The sequence below is a fragment of the Mesoplodon bidens genome (assembly GCF_964165515.1).
Source record: "Mesoplodon bidens genome assembly, chromosome: 15".
Classification (NCBI taxonomy): Eukaryota; Metazoa; Chordata; class Mammalia; order Artiodactyla; family Ziphiidae; genus Mesoplodon; species Mesoplodon bidens.
Genome location: NC_138171.1, coordinates 8,009,198 through 8,031,829, shown reverse-complemented (window position 1 = coordinate 8,031,829; position 22,632 = coordinate 8,009,198). Strand labels below are relative to the sequence as shown.

At 43.8% G+C, this 22,632-nt stretch overlaps 1 protein-coding gene across 1 annotated transcript in view; it reads left to right on the top strand.

The window, feature by feature from the left end:
* DOK5 (docking protein 5) overlaps positions 1-14,696 on the top strand; it is a 140,346-nt gene extending 125,650 nt beyond the window's left edge. Inside the window, exons 7-8 of the mRNA XM_081256541.1 lie at positions 4,394-4,514; positions 13,923-14,696. Of these exons, the coding sequence (XP_081112667.1) occupies positions 4,394-4,514; positions 13,923-13,987 (186 nt within the window). The 3' untranslated portion in view covers positions 13,988-14,696. The remainder of the gene's footprint in view (positions 1-4,393; positions 4,515-13,922) is intronic.
* Positions 14,697-22,632: the final 7,936 nt, after the last annotated feature.

Here is a 22,632-nt window from a genome sequence, read left to right as displayed (position 1 = left end):
GTTGATTGATTATCTCAGGCCACTGGGCAGCGTCAGAACTCACTGAGGCTGGTTTAGGAAGAGAGCTACGTGCATCCCTGTTGTTTAGGGGGAAAGTTTGAGTGTTGAAGTACAAGAAGGCATTTGTTTGACATTCACAAGGCCTTGCCTTTCTTCCCTGGCGGGATCTTGAGTGACACTGTTAGCATAATGAATAAATGTGTAGAGCTGAACTCCCCCGCCATTGGGCTGTCCTGACCGATTGTGCACACGCACGCACGCACGTGAGCAGGTCTTTCCCCGAGGCCCTGCTTCTGCTCATCACTTGAATGCAGGGTAGAATGATGCAGTCTTATTTTTTATTTTTTTAACATCTTTATTGGAGTATAATTGCTTTACAATGGTGTGTTAGCTTCTGCTTTATAACAAAGTGAATCAGCTATACATATACATATATTCCCATATCTCTTTCCTCTTGCGTCTCCCTCCCACCCCCCCATCCCACCCCCCCATCCCACCCCTCTAGGTGGTCACAAAGCACCGAGCTGATCTCCCTGTGCTATGCAGCTGCTTCCCACTAGCTACCTATTTTACGTTTGGTAGTGTATATATGTCCATGCCTCTCTCTCACTTCATCCCAGCTTCCCCTCCCCCCTCCCCCCGTGTCCTCAAGCCCATTCTCTGCATCTCCGTCTTTAGAATGATGCCGTCTTATTACCACGTTCCCCACAGCCCCCGAGAACCACGTTAGTTTAATCTGGACCTGGAGCTTCAGCAGGAATTCAGCTCTGGGCTAACAGTGCTTCTGATTTGCTGAGTTGATTAGGATTTATTCCCTGGGCAAGAGCTGGGTTCCTTGGCTCATTCATCCATCCTCTATTTGTTCAGCCTTTGGGGGCCCCGCTTAGATGTTGGGGACACAGAGATAAAAGATATAATCCCCACTTGCTTGGAGTGCATGGGCTACAGGAGGAGGTGGGCTAGTTTAGCGGCTGTCACAAAACAGTGAAATGATCAGAGTAAGAGCAGGGCTGTGGGGTGTCTGCTGGGAGCGCCTGGCGTCAGGAAGGGGGAAGCGTCATCAGGAGGTGATTCCTGAGCTGCCTCCTGAAGGGAAGGTAGGTGTTAGCCAGGTGAGGAGTGGGGGCAGCTCTCAGGCTGAGGGATCCAGGCAGTGGTGGGAAGCGGGGAGGGGGGAGGCACCACAGGTGGGTGGAAATGGCAGGCCCCCGCCATAGTGCGGCCCGAGATGGGAAGGGTAGCAAGCTCAGAGGGGAAGGGTCACTTAAAGCAATAAAGAAGGATGAGGGCGAGCACAGGGAGATCAGCTCGGTGCTTTGTGTCCACCTAGAGGGCTGGGATGGGGAGGGTGGGAGGGAGACACGAGAGGGAGGGGTTATGGGGTCATATGTATACGTATAGCTGATTCACTTTGTTATACAACAGAAACTAACGCACCATTGTAGAGCAATTATACTCCAATAAAGATGTTAAAAAAAAACAAAAGCAAATGCGTCCATATAATGGAATACTATGTAGACATTAAAAATGCTGTTGCAGAAATGCCAACATGCTAACAATACATTGTTCGGGTGAAGAAAATAAGTTATAAAAAAGATATGATATATTTGAAATAATTTAAAAAAAAGCATGAGGGTGGACACCTTCCAGCTAGACTCTTCACTACATGACTTCCTAAGTCTTCTCAATCTTCGAGAATTCAGACATTTTTGCATTGTTAAATAAGAAGACTTTTCTCGGCGTTTTTCTCCAAAGACAATTAAAATGCCTCTTTCATAAAATTAGATATTGTTTCAAAGGTTTGAGGAAGAAACAGAGAACCTGGCTTTGTAATGTTCTCTATGACACGTGACATTAGTGTCATTTCGTTTTTGTTCCTAAATAAGCTTTCTAAAAATATAGTCAGATCAGGGCTTCCCTGGTGGCACAGTGGTTGAGAGTCCGCCTGCCGATGCAGGGGACACGGGTTCGTGCCCCGGTCCGGGAAGATCCCACATGCCACGGAGCGGCTGGGCCCGTGAGCCATGGCCACTGAGCCTGCGCGTCCGGAGCCTGTGCTCCGCAACGGGAGAGGCCACAACAGTGAGAGGCCCGCGTACCACACACACAAAAAAAATATATATATATAGTCAGATCATGCTGGGCTGCAGAAATATATTCACAGTAATATAGTGAGTAATTTGAATTTGACAGCTATTCCCAAATATTTGCTTTATATTAAAATTTTTATTACATTAAATATAATCCCTTTATGTTGAGAAAATCTTATAATCAGTACCTTAAGAATTCAGTTCTTTTCCTCTCTTTATTTTCTTGTATTCCATGTTATTGAGGTTGAATGTCACCAGAAGTCGCTGGTAAATAGATTTTTTTGGTTTGTTTGGTTTTGGTTTTTGCTCTTAAACTTTTGAGACTTTCATTTCTGCAGAAATAGAGAAACAGCCACAGAACTTCTCTACTAGCTTTTGTTTTCAGCTTTTTGCCCTTTTGATTTAACAGGACATGTTGAGGAAAAAATGTCCCCATGAAACCTAGTGCTATGTAATTCTACTTGGAGACTCATTTTTTAAAAAATTGTGCTATTGTGATAAAGAATCCAATCCATCACATGTAAATGCAAGACATATAAATTAAAATTGTCTTTAGAAAGATGGTTATAATCTTTTTTTAAAAAGTCAGTCTCGTCAACTACAATGAGTTTTGTTCTCCAGAGTGTGAAGCCTCATATTATTTTGGCTTTATTGAGTGAATATGCAGATATTATGCCTGGAACTACCATGTTAATGAGGTGTGTAGAGTGGGGAGTTTTCTCTTAAAAAAGATCTTTCAGTGGGCATTGCAGTTTATACTCATCATAATAATATCCTCCATTTTTTCCTGCACCTAGTTTGTGCTAGGCAAGTGCTAAGCAGGTATCATCTCACTGAACCCAAATGGATAAATATTTAATGCCAGCTTTCCTCATATGAGCAATTAAAATGGCATTCTACTAGGTAGAGTGGTCTGTGATTCACTGTTTCCTTAATGATACAATATGTAAATGTTTCCTTTTTAGTTGATGTAAACCTGCCTTCCTCTGGTTTGCAGTTGCCAAATATTCCAATGTATCTCTGCAATTAACCAGGTCCTGAGTGATGGAGCCTTAAGTTGCCCCCAGTTTTCCATGATTGCAAACTGTATCCTAATGCCCATCCCTATATAAATCCATGTATCTGTGAGCACATTTTTATAAGACTCGGGTGGGTTATTTGATATTCAGGTGATTCCGGGAAACCAAACATTGTGAATTGTCATTTCTCATGTTATGACACAATAAAAGTATCTCATGCTTGTGTCTAGACCAGGGCTTAGAGGAGAGGGTGACTGGACAGCTGCCTCGAATTATGAACCCCACCCGCTCTTCTTCCTGCATTGTCCCCATTTGCCTTCTGTTCACCTCCTGCCCATCCCACTAAACTGTCCTCTCTTTGAATCTTCCCCCCCACCCCGATGTGTTCGGACAGGCCATTGACTACTCCCCAAGGACCTGGGGCCTCACACTGTATCTTTCAGGATGGATACTCCTAGATGTTTGGTGCCAAAAGCTACGACTTCCTCTTCCTCCCTCAGTGTCTGGAATGAGGGTCAGGTGCTTGTAGGGGCAGACAAGGCTCTTTTTCGTATACTAGTGATAGAACCCAACTCAAATCAGCTTAAACTGAACAGAAATAATCGGCTTGTATAATTGAGAAGTCCCAGGCTAGTCTCTTGGTTCAGGTAGGATCCAAGGTCTCAGTGGAGCTTGTCGGGACTCTCCCCTCCTTTTCTTGGCTGTCTCCTTTGGAATAATGTCCAGTGACTGGCATGTTCTCCCTTTATGGTTCCAAGATAGGCTCCAGGCCCATCTCCTGTCCTCTCAGCAACCTCACAAGAAAACTCATAAACATTTAATTCAACGGGTATTTCTTGTGCATCTACCACGTTCCAGAAATAATCTAGACCCTGGGATTCAGCAACGAAAAAAAAAGTCAGAAAAACCCCTTAATTTACCTCTACCGATTTTCTCTTCCACAAAAGTCCTTATAAATGTCCCCAGGGATTGTGTCTCATTGGCCTGACGCAGGTCACCAGGTCACCCCTAGAATCAGTGGTGGGGTCTGACCATGACCGGATCGATTGAGCTGAATTGGAGGGAAGTTCCCCCAAGGAAAATCAATGCACTGTTGCCAGCCGGCTGAAGAACGGATGCTGCTAAGTCAGTGAAATCGACAGGCGTCCACCACCACCATGGGGCCGTACGCACTGATTGGCTGACGGGCCAGCTCGTGCTTCTGCAGCTCCCAGCGTGGAGCTCCCTGGGTGAGGTCTCCCGCAGCCCCGGGGTTGCTGACACACGCTCTCTTCCTTGACGCAGCTCCAGATGAGGATGAGTGAGCGGGCCGCCTCGCTGAGCACCATGGTGCCCTTGCCTCGAAGCGCCTACTGGCAGCACATCACGCGACAGCACAGCACAGGGCAGCTCTACCGCCTGCAAGGTGAGCGCGGGCGGACTGTGTGGGGGAGGGGAGGGCTGGGGGCAGATGGCTGGTGGGGAGGGTGGAGAGAGGGCTCAGCTCCTCCCCTCTGCTGCGCGCCAGGCTGGGAGGCCGCTCCCTCCCAGAGCCTGGCCCCTGTCGAGGTCTCACTCCCCGTCACTTATACTGTATCACAGTGTCCTGGGGGGAATTGTTTAAAATGCAGATTCTTGGGCCCTCACCCCCAGAGATGCTAGACTTTAAGGTGTAGGGAGTGGCTGAGCGGCGTGCACTTTTAACGACCTACACAGGGTCTGGGCACGAGGTCTGGGCCGCGCTTGGGGACACAGTCGAGCGGACTGATGTCTAGCAGCTCGGCATTCCTTGGGAGCGTGCCGCTGGCGGTGCGGACGTTCAGGCCCCCTCAGGGCCTCGGAGGGTGGGGCCTCGGAGGGTGGGGCCCGGCCCCGAAGGTGTTAACAAGCCCCCCGGTGATGCTCATGACTCTCAAGCTCGGGACCCATGCTCTCCTGGGAAGGGAGTGGCCTGGGGCACGGGGAGTCCTGGGCTCTGGTTCTGCTGTGACTCTAAGCCAATCCTAAGAGGCCCCTTTTCCAGAACAGTGATCTCTGGAGCAGGGTACAGAACGGCCCGTGGAGGGACAAGGGGAACAATTAGAAAAATGTTAAAACATTTTCTTATCCTTTCAAATGTATCTTTGTATGTTTTATATATAAGGATACCTTGTGTATATGTAACGTATAAATAAATGAACAGGCCTATGTAGGGGCTTCTTGCTTTAGACCTTTTCACTGATGAGGCTCAAGATCCCCAAACATGGAAGAATATCTACGGGATGGAACCTAGTTCGTATGCAGAAACTTGCTAAATAAATGAATGCAAGAACGACTGAATGACCACAGGAAACAGTGGCCTCGGCCGTAAATACCTGGTCTCTGCACCCGAGTCACCCAGCCTTCCCTTCGGCCCTTTCTGCTGGTCATCTCTCCCCCAGAGAGCTTTTCCTGGTCTTTCTCCGTAGAATTCTGTGCCGTTCCCCTGTCCGAGGTAACTCTTCATCATCTCTAGGTCTTACCTCCAGGGCCCTCCCTGACTCCAAGGCAGGTCCCCCAGACTTTATCATAACTGGTGTGGAATCTCCGGTCGTGTGTACGCCTAAGATGCAGACGAGGGCACCCTCTTTTATAGCCCCACCACAGTTTTCATTTCATATTTAATTGTGTGGCCAGTTGACTCAGGACTAGCTCTTCCAAGAAGCAGTAACACCAAGGAGGGCAGGAGACCTGTGTCTTTGTTTTTTCCTCGTTATTTTATCCCCCAGTGCCTTGCACGGAGTCCATGAATATTTGTTGAACGACCGTATAATGTTAAGAGGGCACTGAAGGTCCTTACATTCTAGTCTTTATGACTGTAGGCTCTGTTCACTTGTGGGGAGCATGGCATAGTGTAGATGCTCAAAAGTTATGTCCTGAGTGCCTGTAGGAGTGACAAGTGACTGCCTTGATAATTGATAAATAAGCTTACCTTCCAAGACACATCTACACAGAGAGGGAGGGTTGGGTTAGATCAGGTTGTTATAAATACCATTGGTTTCATGTCAGAACAAATTCAGAAATTTTTGCAGCATTTGACTTATATCATCACAGTTTTTGTCATTTACATATCACTTGTACCATTATTCAATTTTCTTCCGTCTTTTCTATTTAAATATATTTATTTTTAAAAGTATATTTTACTGTCTTTATACTGCTATACCAATTACCTATATTTTTTCTAATACACAATAAGATCAACTGTACAAATACCAATAGTAATTACTGAAGGTTTAAAAGAAGCATGTGTGGGCTTCCCTGGTGGCGCAGTGGTTGAGAGTCCGCCTGCCGATGCAGGGGACACGGGTTTGTGCCCTGGTCCGGGAAGATCCCACATGCCACGGAGCGGCTGGGCCCGTGAGCCATGGCTGCTGAGCCTGCGCGTCCGGAGCCTGTGCTCCGCAACGGGAGAGGCCGCAACAGTGAGAGGCCCGCATACCGAAAAAAACACAAAAAACAAAAACAAAAAGAAGCATGTGTTATGAACATATACTCACAAAAAGCTATGGAGTTGCTTTGTAACTTGACTGTCTACACAAACCCAAATAATCTTTACAAAAAAGGTATGTCTTTTCAGATTCTGTGTGTCTGGAATGCAAAAGAAAGTTGAGAACCAAAGTGATGTAGGCTTCGTAAAGAGAAAATGGATAAATTGCTTGAATTCCTGAGAGACAGCCTGGTAATTTGAGAATAGTCACCTTGTATCAAAGTTGATGAATCACTGGATTTCCCCAGAATACCATGTTTGGCAAGATGAGAGTGAGGATGTCATGAATATTTAGTATGTGTTGCAGTTTCAGAATTTATTAGCAAATATCCCAGAATTTAAAAATCCTCAGGACAATCCGGACAGAGAAAATGTCATATGAAGAAGACGCTCACTTTACAATCCTTACTTTAACTAATCTAACTCTCTTTAACCAAAACGAGTAGGCATTCATCAGAAATGATTTAAGGCTAAGGGTCTTATCAGACCCTTTAATATTTTTAAAAAATCTTCTTAAGTTTAAAGCAGATGTTTTAGATACTGTTAGCATGCGGTTTGTATGCTCCTTGGGTTTATACAACTACCTCTGACAGTGTCTACATCTGTTTGCTACGAAGAAAACAACTCTGTTTTCCAGCATACAGACATAGTTTTTTTAAACCACAACGACAAAAAACGCAGATTTACGTGCATACAAAAAGCCCATATTATGGTTGGAAAACCATACACAGCTGACAGGTCTGGGATGATCATCAAAAACGAGCGACCCGGGGCTTCCCTGGTGGCGCAGTGGTTGAGAGTCCGCCTGCCGATGCAGGGGACACGGGTTCGTGCCCCGGTCTGGGAGGATCCCACATGCCACGGAGCGGCTGGGCCCGTGAGCCATGGCCGCTGAGCCTGCGCATCCGGAGCCTGTGCTCCGCAGCGGGAGAGGCCGCAACAGTGAGAGGCCCGCGTACCGCAAAAAAAAAAAAAAAAAAGTCTAGTGACCCACTAATTCCAAAATAATAGTAGTGATCATGTTATCTTTACAAGGGGAGCAGAGCAATGCAAAACCTCACCACAAAGGAAGAAACTCATGTGCTTTGAGACGTTTCTGTTGTTTTTGTCCAAAATAGCAAGCCACCAACCAAACGACTCATCAGAACTGGATTTGGGTTTATTTGATAAATCTTCATCTTTAGGTTTGTTATCTATTATTTTTATAATTCAACACTCAAAAGCTTCAGGCAGACCTTGGAGATATCTGGGGTTCGATTCCAGACCACCTCCAAGAGGCGAATATTGCGATAAGGCAAGTCACACAAATTCTTTGGTTTCCCAGTGGACACAAAAGTTATGTTTATGCTATACGGTAGTCGATTAAGTGTGCAATAGCATTATGTCTAAAAAAGATGTACATACCTTAATTTAAAAATACTTTATTGCTAAAACATGCTAACCGTCATCTGAGCCTTCAGCAGGTCGTAGTAGTAACATCAAAATCACTGATCACAGGTCACCATGACACATAGAATAATAATGTACAAGTTTGAAATATCGTGAGAATTACCAGAATGTGACACGGAGACACTTGACGTGAGCCAATGCGGTTAGGAAAAATGGTGCCAACGGACTTACTTGATGTAGGAGTGCCACAAATCTTCAATTAAAAAAATGCACTATCTGCGAAGCATAATAAAGTGAAGCACAATAAAACAAGGTTCTGCCTGCATTACTGTATACTTAAGTTCAAGTTTATTGGTATGGATTTTCCAAATGAGCATAGTAGTAATACTTACAAAACAGTCATTTGAAGATAGTGATAGCTTAGTTTCTAATGAAATAAATAACCAGTGATGAGAAAAAAATGCCACAGAATTCCCTCAGAGATGATGGATTATCAGACTTTGTGATTGATAATTTTATAGGGTTTTGAAGATGATTGTGTTCTAGGTTTTGAAGATGATAATTAAAACTGTTATTGTTTGCTCTTTGTTATATAGTATGACCTTCATTGAACACAAATTTCCAATAGAATTCTATTATTCCTGTTTTGACTGCATGCTGATACTCACTGAAATGTCCTATTATCTTGGAATATTTCTGTGCATGAGAATGGCATTGTAATTGCTTCATTTTTTTTGCTTCATTTATATACATTTTTTGGTACCAGTTATTTCATCAAGTTATTTGTTTTCACATACTTTTGTTACCTGTGTAGGAATTAATGTAAATGTATTTTATTTTGATATTTAATTTGTACCAATGTTTACTGAGATATTTCCTCACCAGCGTGTTCTGTGCAGATTTATCCATATTTATTTTACCTTGTGGATTGCTTTTTAGTTGCCAGCATTCATTAAGATACAGTGCTAATACGTGCTGTGTATGCAGTTTGGGGGCTCAACTTACCAGTAAATTTGATAGATTAAAAAAAATGTTCACAGACTACCTAACATTATCTTGCTTCTTATCAGGGGTGGTCACTTACACAACAGATACATGGGATAAGTTCACCTATTCCACCTATACCACCTGCTCTCCTTGTTCCCTTCTGCCCACCCCGAGAAAAAAAATGAAATTGAGAAAAACTAATAACATCATGACCCCGTGTGCCATAGGATGAGATTACACAGCACATAATTTCTTCTTGTTTTGCTGGTATCCAAGAGTTGTAATTCCTCTGGCCAATTCACCTACCCTAATGTATTTCAAGCCGATGTCTTCTGACAGATCTGGTGGTTATTCTTGGAAATCAGACCCTTAAAGAGGGAATTTATCCAACTGGTCTGAGAAAATTTTCTTCTCCAAATTTAGTCCTAGAGAGCCACCCGCTGGTTGGTTTTGGAATTACCACCTTATTACCGCCGTTTCTGGTGGAGAGAGGAAGGTGCTGGTTCGGACACACCCACCTACACTAAGACGTATTCAATCCACCTTCACTGCTTCTCCCACCCCATTTGCCAGTTTTCAAAACTAAATTCTCTTCTATGTTTAGGTATATATAGAATCAACTTGTGAGGTTTATCATGAAAACTGGGAAGGAATTCATGAAACGGAAGCATTCAACAGTGTGCTGAGCACCGTATTCACAGGATTCTTTTAAGAATTAATTGTATAAAATAACCAGAGTCATCTTTTTCCAGTTGTCTTCTGTATTGTCCTAACCCTGGTCGATATCACCTTCCTCCAGAAAAGTACTATGCTCCAATACGTTTGGGGCAAAATGCTACATGTTAAATTCTCCTGTAGGAGGTTCAGAAAGCAAATCAGTATTTTTCAGACTCTGAGATGTCCTGTAGTGAGAAATCTGTTTAGTCTTGCTTAAATCAGAGCTCTGCAAATTTATTTGAACATGCAATCTTGTCTCTCCTTCTTTATATAAACAAACATTAACATACCTCTAGTAAAGTTCCAGATTTGTTCCATACAAGGGAGACTGGACATACTCATAGAGTATCTTTATAAAAGCTACCATTTCTTGAGGATCTGCTGTGTTCCAGGTTTTGCACTAGGAACTTAACATACATGGTCTCATTTATTCCACAAAGCAGCCACCTGAGAGTATTTTACACCCATGTGCAGCTAAGACACAGAATCTGAAGGGTTAGTGATGTGTCCAGGATCACCTATCTAGTAAGGAGTTGAGGTTTTCATCTCTACATTCATTCACTGATGCATTCATTTATTGGGCAAATGTTAATTGAGCATCTACTTTATGCCAAGCACTGTGCTAGGTGATGGAGGTACACTGGGGCTACTAGACAGGCTTGTTTCTGCCCTCCTACAGCTTATAGTTGAAAGGAGAGTCACAGTCAGTAATTACACACATATATGTAATTTCAAATTTGGTCCATGTCAGGTTGAAAAGGTGTTTGTAGTAGAGAATGGTGAAGCAGAGCTGTTGTCGGTTTGGGGAGGATGATGACAAAGGGACTTCTTTAGAGGGGCTGCAACATTTACCCCAAGACCTGAAGTCTGAGAAGAGACAGCCATACTGAGAAGCAGGGAAAAGCACTGTCCATAGAGAGATCAACAAGTGCAAAGGCCCTGAGGTAGAAACGAGCTGGCGTGTTCAAAGAGCAGAACGGAGGTGGTGTGGCTGGTGCACAAGGGCCTTTAGGAGACAGCAGGTGTGTCCAGCTTCACTGCCATGTTCTTCTCAAATGCCCTCACCTGCTCCTCAAAGTTAACATCTTAGGAATTTTGCTCTTAATCTTAAGGAGCTCTGTTGCTCAATATTTTAGAACCTTTCTGTTGGAACTGCCTCGGAAGATAGCGTCCCTTGTTTCAAAAAAAAGAAAAAAGAAAAAAAATAAGCACGTATCATTGATCAGATGTGACTTTAGATAATTTTAGGAAATCAAAGAGTGGCATCAGATGTTTGCGTCACTCTGCGGGACATCTTCCGTGTTGCTTATTTGGTCCACCTGGCAACAGCTCAAGTTGGCAAGAGTGGGACTATCTTCTCCATTTCAATGAAGGCAGAAACTGAGACCCTTGGAGGTCGAGTACTTGCTCAAGATCACATAGCCACTGGGTGGAGGGCCTGACATTAGAACTTCAGTGTTCTGACTTTTAGTCCAGGGCTCGCTCGCTCTTTTGTCACACGTCCTTGCCTTTGGGAGGAAGTTCTGCTTCTCCCAAAGTGTTTCCAAGACAGATACCATGTGATGGAAATAGCTCCTCCAGCGGGTTGGTTCCAGGCCATGCGATTTACATTTTTATTTTAAGGATGATAGATTCTTGGAGCAAGTGGCTACTTTGGAGGAGTTAACATTGGTTTTTCTTTCTTTTTTATAATTTTTTTTTTTTTTTTTTTTTTTTTTTTCTTTTTGCGGTATGCGGGCCTCTCACTGTCGTGGCCTCTCCCGTTGCGGAGCACAGGCTCCGGACGCGCAGGCCCAGTGGCCATGGCTCACGGGCCCAGCCGCTCCGCAGCATATGGGATCCTCCCAGACCGGGGCACGAACCCGTATCCCCTGCATCCGCAGGCGGACTCTCAACCACTGCGCCACCAGGGAGGCCCTATAATTTATTTTTTATTGAGGTATAGTTGATTTACAATGTCGTGTTAATTTCTGCTATACAGCAAAGTGATTTAGTTACACATATACATACATTCCTTCTCACATTCTTTTCCATTATGGTTTATCACAGGGTATTGTATATAGTTCCCTGTGCTCTACAGTAGGACCTTGTCGTTTATCTATCCTATATATAATAGTTTGCATCTGCTAATCCCAAGGTTCTAATCCACCCCTCCCACCCACCTCCCCCTTGGCAACCAAAAATGTGTTCTCTATAACACTGATTTTTCAGTATTAATTCTAGCACAGTCACATACATTGTATATGCAGCTGGTAAGAGAGAAGTAATAGATTAAGATCTGAGAAAATGTGAAAAGATGACAAATAAACCAGGGTCTAAAGGTCACATATCTGTAGGGGCCAGGAGGACATGCCAGGACTGAGTGGTGGGGTCCCTGGTAAAAAAATGGCAGGGAGAGTGCAGGCCTAGAAAAGAGGGACATCCGCCCTTTACGGGAAGTTTGCAGTCATTCAGGTATTGACAAGCAATTCCAAATGTTCCAAGCTCTGCACAGGCCAGAGAACAGGGCTGGGCCCAGATGGCGTCCACAGGCCAGTACCAGCTTGTGACCTTTGTGTGAACTGCAAAAATGTAAAAAGAATCTCTCAATCCATCTCCTGGCTTTAAGCTTAAAAACAGCATTCCAACCAAGCCAGGAAGCTTCAGTTAACCATCATGGTAGAAGCTGCAGGTGTTTCATTTTGACTTGACCCCAAGTGAATGCTGTCAGTCACTTTTCTCGAAAACTTGTAGAGTCTAAGGAGCTACCGTTGAAGGTTCAGGAAGGGCTTTGCACTTGACTGAAGATGTGGATTTTGCATCAGTATTGTTTGTACGCTGTCTACTTCCTGCAGGGAATTTTTATCAAACTGTAATAAAGATTTGCCTGGATTTTTACTTGTAGGAATCAAACCCATTAATGCAGTTTCTCTAGCGTGTGTTTATGTGTGCATGTGTGCATGCGTGTGTGTGTGCGTGTGTGTGTGTTGGAAAGAGAATAGAATTCATGTCCAAAATGGCTGGGAGGCTGGAAGAAATGATTTCTAGTGATTTGGGATATTTTAATATTCAAATTACTTTAATAATAATCACTGCTATTGTGTACCAATGACTGTATGACTAGATATATACAATTTTCTTATGGTTCAGATTTGAGGCTTGCAAATATCCGAATCCACGATTTCGTATGTCAGAAAGAGACTCAACTGGGGTGTGATGGAGGCCAGGGCTGTTGCTGATAATGAGGTAGAGCTTAAGGCTTAGGGGGCCAGAGGCCACTGTGAAGCTTTTTTGCTAGGTCCAGTGTTTTGAACGCGTGTTGGTGGGGCGAACATGCTCCACTTAGCTGGGGTCCCATCTCCCTGTGTGTTAGGCCGGCTTGATCCACACATTTGGTTCCAGGAATGCTGTACTCTTGTGTAGGTTTTGCTTTGCTCACTTCTGAGAGCTGTTCACCTGGTCCGCAGTGTAAATTCCTTTGCTTGTGGTAACCCTTAGCCAGCAGATGGTGTGCTCTGTCTGCAAGAACTGGAAAACTGGCCTCCTGGCCAAACCCAGCCTGCTGTCTGTTTTTCTTCAAGCTTCCTTGGAACATTCACGCCCATTCCTTACATATTAACTGGTTGCCTTTGTGCTACAGGCAGCAGAGTTAAGTAGTTGCTATGACACCATACAGTCTACAAAATCTAAACTATTTCATATCTAGCCCTTTATAGAGAAAGTTTGCCAGCCCTATCCTGTGTCACAAAGGGGGCTCACAGTTGCCTTGTGTGTTGCCTTCTTGGCTTCTTCATTTTTCTTGGTTTGGAACTTAAACCTGAAATAATAAAGGCTAAATGGATTTTAAGAAGTCCTCTTTTACTGCAAGATTTCCTAGGTATAAATATAATATTGTCTTACTTCTGGTCCGGTTTCCAAAGAGTGTCCTCGCCAAAAGATTCCACAGTCCTTTGATTCTATATCATTTCCTCTAAATATTCTGGGTATAGGAGTTGAAAAAGACGAAACATTAAGGAGGAGGTTATCCTTAACTGCTACTGGTCTGATCATAGCTCAGTGCAAAGGCCACATGCAAATGATATGTTAATCATGCCCTCTCTTATGACTTGCATTTGCATATTCCTGTGAGTGGCCTCTGGGAAAAAAATCCTGTGTCCTATGTTACTTATATCTGCTACAGAGAAACTTGTGACTAGCTAATCTGGTGTGGGCTTTCTTGAAATATAACTGCCGATTTCTAAATCTTTTTTGGAAAAGATGTCACCAGCCCTCTGAAGCTTCATCGAACAGAGACTTTTCCTGCCTACCCATCTGAGCACTGACGGAACTGCCAAGAATTGCTGTGTGACATGCTTGTGACGTGTCAGGCACAGACCCACCCGGGAGGTCAGAGGATGACCCCGAGGGAAGCGCTGAAGAAAAGAAGCTACAAGTCCTGGCTAAACTGCGTGGTCCTTGGGAAACTCTGCAATACCATATTTGTCTTTTTCTTTTTTTCCTTTCTTTTTTTTTCCCCTTAAAAGAAAAACTTAGCATAATTGAAACCTTTTCCTTAAAAGGTTTTTCTCTTTTCTTTCCTTAAAAAAAACTTAGCATAATTGAAACCTGTTCTATAGATATCGACGTTTTCTTCCCTCTTTTACAGTTGGACAGAAAGGAGTCGATGCCACAAAATGATTTTCTATTGTAGATGCCATGTCCCTTGCACCTCTCTGAATCTATCCTTTTGCCGATTCTTGTGGTTTTTCCTTCTGAGTGTTTCAATTGTATGACAGTACTGACAATAAAATGGCTCTTAATTATTTGTTATTTGTTTATACCGTATTCCTCAGTTATTAATATTATGGTCCCACGTAACTGTTGGCCATCATATTTTATTATATTTTATTATATTCCCCATTAGTTACATCAGTGCTTTAACTCAGTATTACCTATTATGTTAGTAAATCACCTTTCCAGGCACCCTTTATATTCTTTATAGGGTTACAATTTCTCTCTCACACCATCTCCCCTCTCCCTCCTTTTTAAAAAAGCCTTTATTTTGTTTGGTGTACTTTCCCAAAACATTTTAAAATAAAAGATCATTCTTCACCCATATGGTCTTGGGATTCTGGCTATATGGTTTTCTCTGTATCTCCAGTGTTTCTGAAGGTATGTGAATATTTGCCTTATGAGCCATGAGTGTGGTTTGGCATCGCATTTGATGGAATCCAACCATTTATGCGTTTGTTCACTAAGTCCCCAAAAAAGGGACATTAAGAAGGTTCATTTTCATTTATGTTCCTTCCAAAAATGCATAATTTCCTAAAATGGAGACTGACCAATAAAACCCTAAAGGCCCTGCTAAAATCCCACCCAGATCTGAGTTGGTTGGGATTTCCAAGGACACTGCTGGTTAGGATGTGTTTTTCTCAGGGGTGGAGAAATATTGGGGGAGGGAGGATTAAATTCAGCTAAGAATTAATTAGTGGATTAGAGAGATAGAAATGATTGAGTGCTAATGGCTTCACTGGGATGCACTTGTGTTCTGTGTTCTCTGTAGCTGCTCTTCACATCCTTTTAGCTCATCCTACTTCTCCTAGATGTATTTGTATTCATCTTTTAAAAATTTGGTTTGCCACACACGTTTGATCATTTGCTCACTGTTCGTTTTCCTGACTCTATGTGGCTCTTATTTATTTATTTTTCTCATCTAAAACTGCCTCATAAGAGGTTCTCCCTGATTCCCAGGGCCTTGGCAGCCAGCACGGGGGATTAAGTTGAAGAAGTAGATAAAGCAAATGGAATTAAAGAAATAATTATAATTTTAATGAAGTCAGAATTGCTGAAGCAAGTCTACAGCTAATGAGTGTGTGAAGAAATGTTGCTGTGTAGTTAACTACAAGCCAGAGCCTCTTTTAGGGCTTTTCAAAAAAGAGACATATTGACAGAAAAGAGTTAGAGTGCTATTAGATTATCCTAACGGCTTCTATTTCATGTCTCTGCTATTCTTAGAGCTTTACTTGTGTTATCTTACTTAATCCCCACAACAACTCCATGAGGTAAGTACAACTGCTGTTCCCATTTAACAGATGAGAAACTGAGCCTTAAGGAGCTTAAATAATCTAAAAATATGCCCAAGATCTCTTAGCTCTGTTAAAAGGTACACTGAAGCAGATTAAAAGAGTTTATTTGAGTATCCATCTCTTTGGATCAGGCAGCGCCCGACCAAAAGTAGTTAGAAGTGCTCCATGAACAGGAGGTTTTTACAGAGAAGACTTGGAAGCAAAGCAAGGAAATTATTTGACTTGACTCTAGTGTTTGCCTTATCTGGGAAAGGCTAGTTGGCTGTTTGTGGTTGGTTGTTCCTAAGTTTTATTTTCTTGGATTTTCACGCACTGACTCTGGCTCACATTTTGCTTTGCTCATGTAGGCTATCGAGGCATTAGGATCACCCCAGTCTGCTGGCCTTCCTGTTTGATTATGTTAACAGCTACTAAATGGTAGACACATGTGAACCCAGGCAATCTGATTCCAGAGACTGCTGTGTAAAATGCCTTACACATGCTGCCTTCGGGGGCAGCAAACTTTTTCTTTAAAGGGCCAGAATATAAATACTTTAGGCTCTGGGGGTCCTATGGTGTCACTGTTCCTACTGTATTGCAAAAAAGAGCCATAGACAATAATACTTAGAGGAGAGGCATGGCTATGTGCCAATAAAACTTTATTTACAAAAACAAGCCACAGGCTGGATTCGCCCACACCGTACTTGCCGCCCCTCCCTACTCTAGGTTGTAAGAACAGCAAATACTATCTTTTATCAGTTTCAGGTTTTTGGTAGAAACCATGAGAAATTTAAACACTTTAATTTCTGGCCTTAAATAAGAGAAATAGTGATTTGAAGTGGTTTTGAGTTTTCTTTTTCTAATCCCTAACGTCAGTGGTGAATATCCCAGTATGAGAAGGGGGAACATTTCAAAGCTGTGGTGGATTTGTACACAAACCAAACTGAATTCTCAAGCACTTACACCAACATTGCGAATAAACAAATCCAGAGGTTAAACGGTAGAATTTCACTTAGACATAGTTGTTTGTGTTTTAATTATATACTGAGAAAAGTGACTTTTTTTGGGCAGAAGGTGTGGTTTTCTCTTCCCCTTTGCATGCTTATTGTAGCCAGCGCTAAAAAGACCTTTTACCCAATTTAAGGCAGCATGATGCAGTAGTTGCTAAAATGCTTTCCACGTAAGACTGCTTGGGTTTCTGTGATTCGCTTATTCATTTACCAAGTATTGTCTCTGGGTATTCTAGGCTGTGTGTTAGTTGCTGAAAATACGGTGTGAATATAACCAGCAGTGTACCTGCCTTCACAGCGCCTTATCTATGACCTCAAAGTGCTTAAGCCAATTGTGCAGGAGATAGAAAAAACTAAGGAGAACGTACATTTACATAGAGACATTTTATGATTTTTTTGGGGGGGGCAATCTTGACCTTTGCAGAGGGGAATGTACCAGCTATTAACAAATTTTTCCTTTCAGTCCCAGAAAAAATCCATTTTGAGATTTCCACACAAACTCAGTACTTTTCATTCATATTGAAATTTTAAGTTGTTTTGATTAAATGTTGGAGGTCAAGCGGCTCATCTTCTGATGAAAGTCAGTGCTGGCTGATTTCAAAGAGAGCTTCTGGCTCAACCTCTAGGGATTGGGTCGGCCAAGGCAAGACCAGGTGATAATCATTTGCCTACATTTGTGCTAAAGAAGATACAGCTGCGCACATTCTACTCTGCGCTTGTAGTTACCAAATGTTGGCAAAAGATATTTAGCTGGTCTGGGGTGGAGCCGATGAATCTATATTTTCAGTCAGCATCTCTAGGTAATTCCAATGCAGGAGGTATACATCCCATTTTAAGAAACCTTGAGGAGATTGAAATGGAGAGAGTTCCCATCAGGTGAAGTTTGGTGCCTGGAGGCACTCAGCAAGGTGTTCTTAAACAAGATGCCTTCGGGGAAGTCAGCAGGCGGAGCTGGGGTGCGGCCCGGCTGAGGGCACCAGTGAGATTCCGCGGGGGGGCGGGGCGCTTACACACAGGAAGGGGGGCTGCCTTGTGACTGAAGCTCAGGCAGTGAGGTCTGTAGTGGCGTTTACCGTGCCTCTGCAATACTTTCTTTGTTGCCATAACAACTAATAAGGAGACTCAGTTTGACCTTCTTTGTTTCTCGGAGATGCCTAAAGTGCAAGGGCTTCTCGCACTGTTGTTTTTAATAGGAAAAAGCCAGCCAGAAGCTGCTGGGGAAAGCAGAGCGCAGACTGCAAAGAGCGTGCCGGGTGCAGCAGAGCCGGATACGCAGCTGCTGCTAATGACCCAGCGCTCAGCCACTAGCCAACCAGGTTTCCCCCGCCCACCCTTCCCCCAGAGTGCTTTGCTCCTTGTTATCATAGTAACGTTATTACCTTTGGCCTTTGGTAATGATGCAGTCCCCTCCTGTACTGAAGAGCAGAGGTTGCTTGGATGGATTTAAAGATGTCGGAGAGGGGTAAGGATGACTATTTTTGCTCTGAGTTTTGACCGGACGGTGACTGCTCGTCGTTGTTGTCTCTCTGCTGTGTTTACATGTTGTGTTTATTTACTTTTTTTCCATTGGAAACCCTAGGAGGCCCAGCACTAGCTTTGTTTTTTTCAGTAGGTAGCTACCCTCCTTTGGCCTACCTAATGAGGCACACGTGGAAGGCTTCTGTAGCAAGGTTCTGTAAATGCTGGCCAAAGCCAGCCTATCCCTGCTTTTGTCAAAGTTTTATTCAAACACAGCCATGCCCATTTGTTTGTTACCTGTGGTTGCTTTTGCACAACAACTGCAGAGTTGAGTGGTGGTGTCAGGGGCCACGTCCCCTCTACAGGCAAGGTCTGCAGAGTCCTGCTCTGTACGATCCGGGCCTTCCGGAACCAGCTGATCCTCTGGGGACCCTGGTCCTGCAGGCATCTCTTGTCCTCAGCATCACCTGTGAAATGAATGTTCTTGGTGGAAGGGAATGCTTAGCCCTCCCCTGAGCGCAGCCTGCACCCTCTCACTGCAGGGGTCATTTTTCTGCTGTTCCTTTTGCCCGGAAAAACCTTATTTTCTTCTACTCTTGCAAAACCAACACTTTCTGTAGACATTAATTAAAACACCAGGCTCTGAGTTCCTTCCTGGGACCCCCCCAGACCAGACGAAGCCGCCAGTTATAAGCTTTTAAGGTACTCAGAGCGGTTCCTGCGTAGCACTAATTACTGTTTATAATGACATGTTCATGTGCTTATTGCATTTTCTGCCTTCTCCATGCTTCTCAAGCTCCCTGAGGGCAGGTACTGTATCTAATTGGCTAAGCTTTGTCCCCCCAGCACCAAATAAAATACCTCGTTAACTTAGCGGGTACTCAATAAATCTTCATTTCATAAAGAAATGGAAAGTGAGACGGCAACAGATACATCATTAAATCACAGTATTAGACAATATAGGTTCTCCCTCAGATGAGTAGTGTAACGTGTGCCAGGGAGCCCTGACTTTTCTGGAATTCCTGTGTGTGCCAAGCATAATCCTTACACCATCCCTGCGAGGGTGATGACTCCAGAGCCCACATGCTTTACTTCTACACTTGTGGTTCCCAAACTGTGTGCTGAGGTGCCCAGGGCGCCACGGTGAGTTCACAGCGGTGCTGTGGGATATATTAAATTTTTGCAGCAAACAGTGATATTCAACGTCTGTTGAACCCTTGGGAACTGCTGGCTGGAGGCTGTTCAGTTTCAACATTAGATCACATTAACTTCATTTCTATGATATCATTTTTGTGAAACTGGGTTTTTGGCAATAAAAAGCAAAAATACTGTGTGAAAAATCGGTGTGCACCAGTAAATGAGGGTGGCAGTGGGTGTCCAGTCTGATTCCCAGATTTGAGGAACTTCAGTGCCCTATAGACACACACATCCCCTTAGCAAGCAATTGTGGTTAAGAATAAAATTAAAAATATATTTTCTTTTGATTTAGGTGTATTTTTAAATGTTTCCTAATTTGTTAGGACAGCTTAAATGGCTTGGACCAAACAGCTTAATAAATGGAACTACTAGCGACAGGACAGGAATCAAGACTCAGACATAGAGAATGGACTTGAGGACACGGGGAGGGGGAAGGGTAAGCTGGGACGAAGTGAGAGAGAGGCATGGACATATATACACTACCAAATGTAAAATAGATAGCTAGTGGGAAGCAGCCGCATAGCACAGGGAGATCAGCTCGGTGCTTTGTGACCACCTAGAGGGGTGGGATAGGGAGGGTGGGAGGGAGACGCAAGAGGGAGGGGATATGGAGATACGTGTATATGTATAGCTGATTCACTCTGATACAGTAGAAACTAACACCATTGTAAAGCAATTATATTCCAATAAAGATGTTAAAAAAAAAAAGAAACAGTGACCAACAGAATAAGGAAGAAAGGAAAACAGGTTGTTACATTTTAGTTCCTTGAGTGGCACTTCTTTCTTGCTTTCTGAACACAGAGGCTCACATTTTAATTGTACACTGGGTCTCACCAGCTCTGTGGCCGGTCCTGTGCAGAAGGTGCTTCTTGAAGAGAAAGCAAGCTGAGTGGGGCTGAGGATTAGGTTCCAGTTGAGTTTTTCTGCCTCTTTCCTGCTTCCACACGTGGCTTCCACCCAGGACCCCTGCTCACCTTTTAAACCTTCCAGTCCAGTCTTTTAATAATTGACCTCTATTGAAGACAAGCCACGCGGTTCCTGTTTTAAGCGAATGCCCCAAGCCAGTCACGGTGACTGCCCAAAACTCAATAGTGTGGAATTACTTTCCTCATCACTGAATTCCTTTTAAAGCCGTCCCTTCAGAACAAAGAAGGAAAGAGAAACATTTGCTTATCAAAGGAAGCCAGCCCCCAAATTTACTTTGCTTTAGCTGTCATGCAAATTTCAAGCAAGAGGCCTAGCTGGATGGCTTTGAAGATAAAGATCACAGTGCAGTCCTGGAGAGGCTGCAATGGGGTTTCTGATGCTTCTGTGATTTACTTGGAGAAGGAAGAAAAGAGCCGAGAACAATAGGAAAAACGCGGCTCTGAAGGCATAAAAGCCCAGTGTCTAATTCTGGTTCTTTCCTTTTGCTGGGGGACACGTCAGTTAGCAGCAGCCACCGGGGGCGGGGTGGGGGGGGGCGGTCAGATACGCCTAGACCAGGATTCCCCAGGGCGGCCTATGAGAGGCCAACTCAAGTTCCTAAGCAAGAAAAAAAAAAAGGTTTATCCTTAAGTGAAGTTCTGGTAAATGTTACCTCAAACCAGTTTCTTTACTTTGCAAACTTCTTGGCACCTTACATTTAGTAAATGTAATGTAATAGCCAAGGGCGGGCTATAGGATGCAGAGGGTTTTTTTGCTTGTTTTTTTTTCTTTTATATATATTACCTTTTATTTACTTATCTTTATAACATAAGATGCAGAGCTTTTTATTGTGACATGTCTTAAACCAGTTTGGCTGGTGGTGGTTGTTTCTGCATCAGTCGTTTCCAGCGATGAGAGACAGGTGAGGGCAGGTCTTCTCACCCTCCAATGGGCCATCGGATAGTTGTCTGCAATGCAGCTGTACCAAATGTCTAGATACATGCTAACGATTACTAGCCAGGAGGTATAAAAACAGTGGTGTGGCCAGACTGGTGGCCCCGCTGTACTTTCAGGTGTTCTCACTGGAGGTGTGGTGAAGATTTCAGCTAAGGCTCTAGTGGGGTGGAGGAGTCCCATAGCTATCCATTGAAAAGAGGAACAGTTATGATTGCAAAGCCTGAGGGCTTCCCTGGTGGCGCAGTGGTTGAGAGTCCGCCTGCCGATGCAGGGGATGCGCGTTCGTGCCCCGGTCCGGGAGGATCCCACACGCCGCGGAGCGGCTGGGCCCGTGAGCCATGGCCGCTGAGCCTGCGCGTCCAGAGCCTGTGCTCTGCAACGGGAGAGGCCAGAACAGTGAGAGGCCCGCGTACCACAAAAAAAAAAAAAGATTGTAAAGCCTGTGAGGGACCATTTTTCCAGAGGAAGGTTCTTGGGCCCACAGGAGTCTCATCCCTAATCCTGAAAGGGGTAGGAATGTTTACAGTGTTTCCGGTGATTCCGTATGTTCTTGACACCTCTTTATTCCCCAAGAAAACCCACTTCTAACACCCATTCTGCTAATTAGCCAAGCTTCTGGTGTTGACCAGATGGAAAGGTAGCTGAAGCCACTTCTGGAGTTGAGGGAGTTTGGGGAATGTGCTTTTCTGTTGTTTGGCTTTTGTTTTGTTTTTCTTTTTTTAGCCAACTTACAACTCCTAGAATGCAGATTTCCAATTAGGGTACTGCAAGTATTAAACATGTAGCTTAAAACGAATGTAACTCTTTTCTCTGGAGCATCTTTCAGGATTGGGTTTCCAAGGACCCCGCTTTAGGAGCTGATGTGTAGGAGGAAAGAATTTTGGGCTGGGAGGCCTCGCTCGATTATTGTGTAGTTGTTTTACTCTGGGCAAGTCATTCAACCTCTCTATGCTTTGATTCCTGAAGCAGAGGTAACAAAAATAACTTTCAAAAATGCCTTGCAGGCTACTATAAAAGAGAGAGTAAGAGCTGGAAAAGCTCCAGAAATAGCTGGAACGCAGAGGTGACTCAACATCCTCATCAACAAAATAACAGCAACAATTCTCCTGTCCATTTGGTTAAGACCAAATGAAGTCATAGGTATGAAAACTCTTTGGAAATTGTAAAAAATGCTTCAGATGTGAGGTGCTTTTAGAGTCACTGCCAAGTGTCTTCTGGGGGTAAAATTGCCTCCTGGTTTGCATTGGATAAAACGCCTCTGCCCACAAATTCCTTCCTTCTCCCCCAGCTATAAGATGGAAGTTCTCATGCACATCAGCAATGCAACAGCCTGAGCAAGTAAATGGGCCTCAGCTCACAGGGCCCGATGTCTTCAGAAGGATCCGGGTGAGGCAG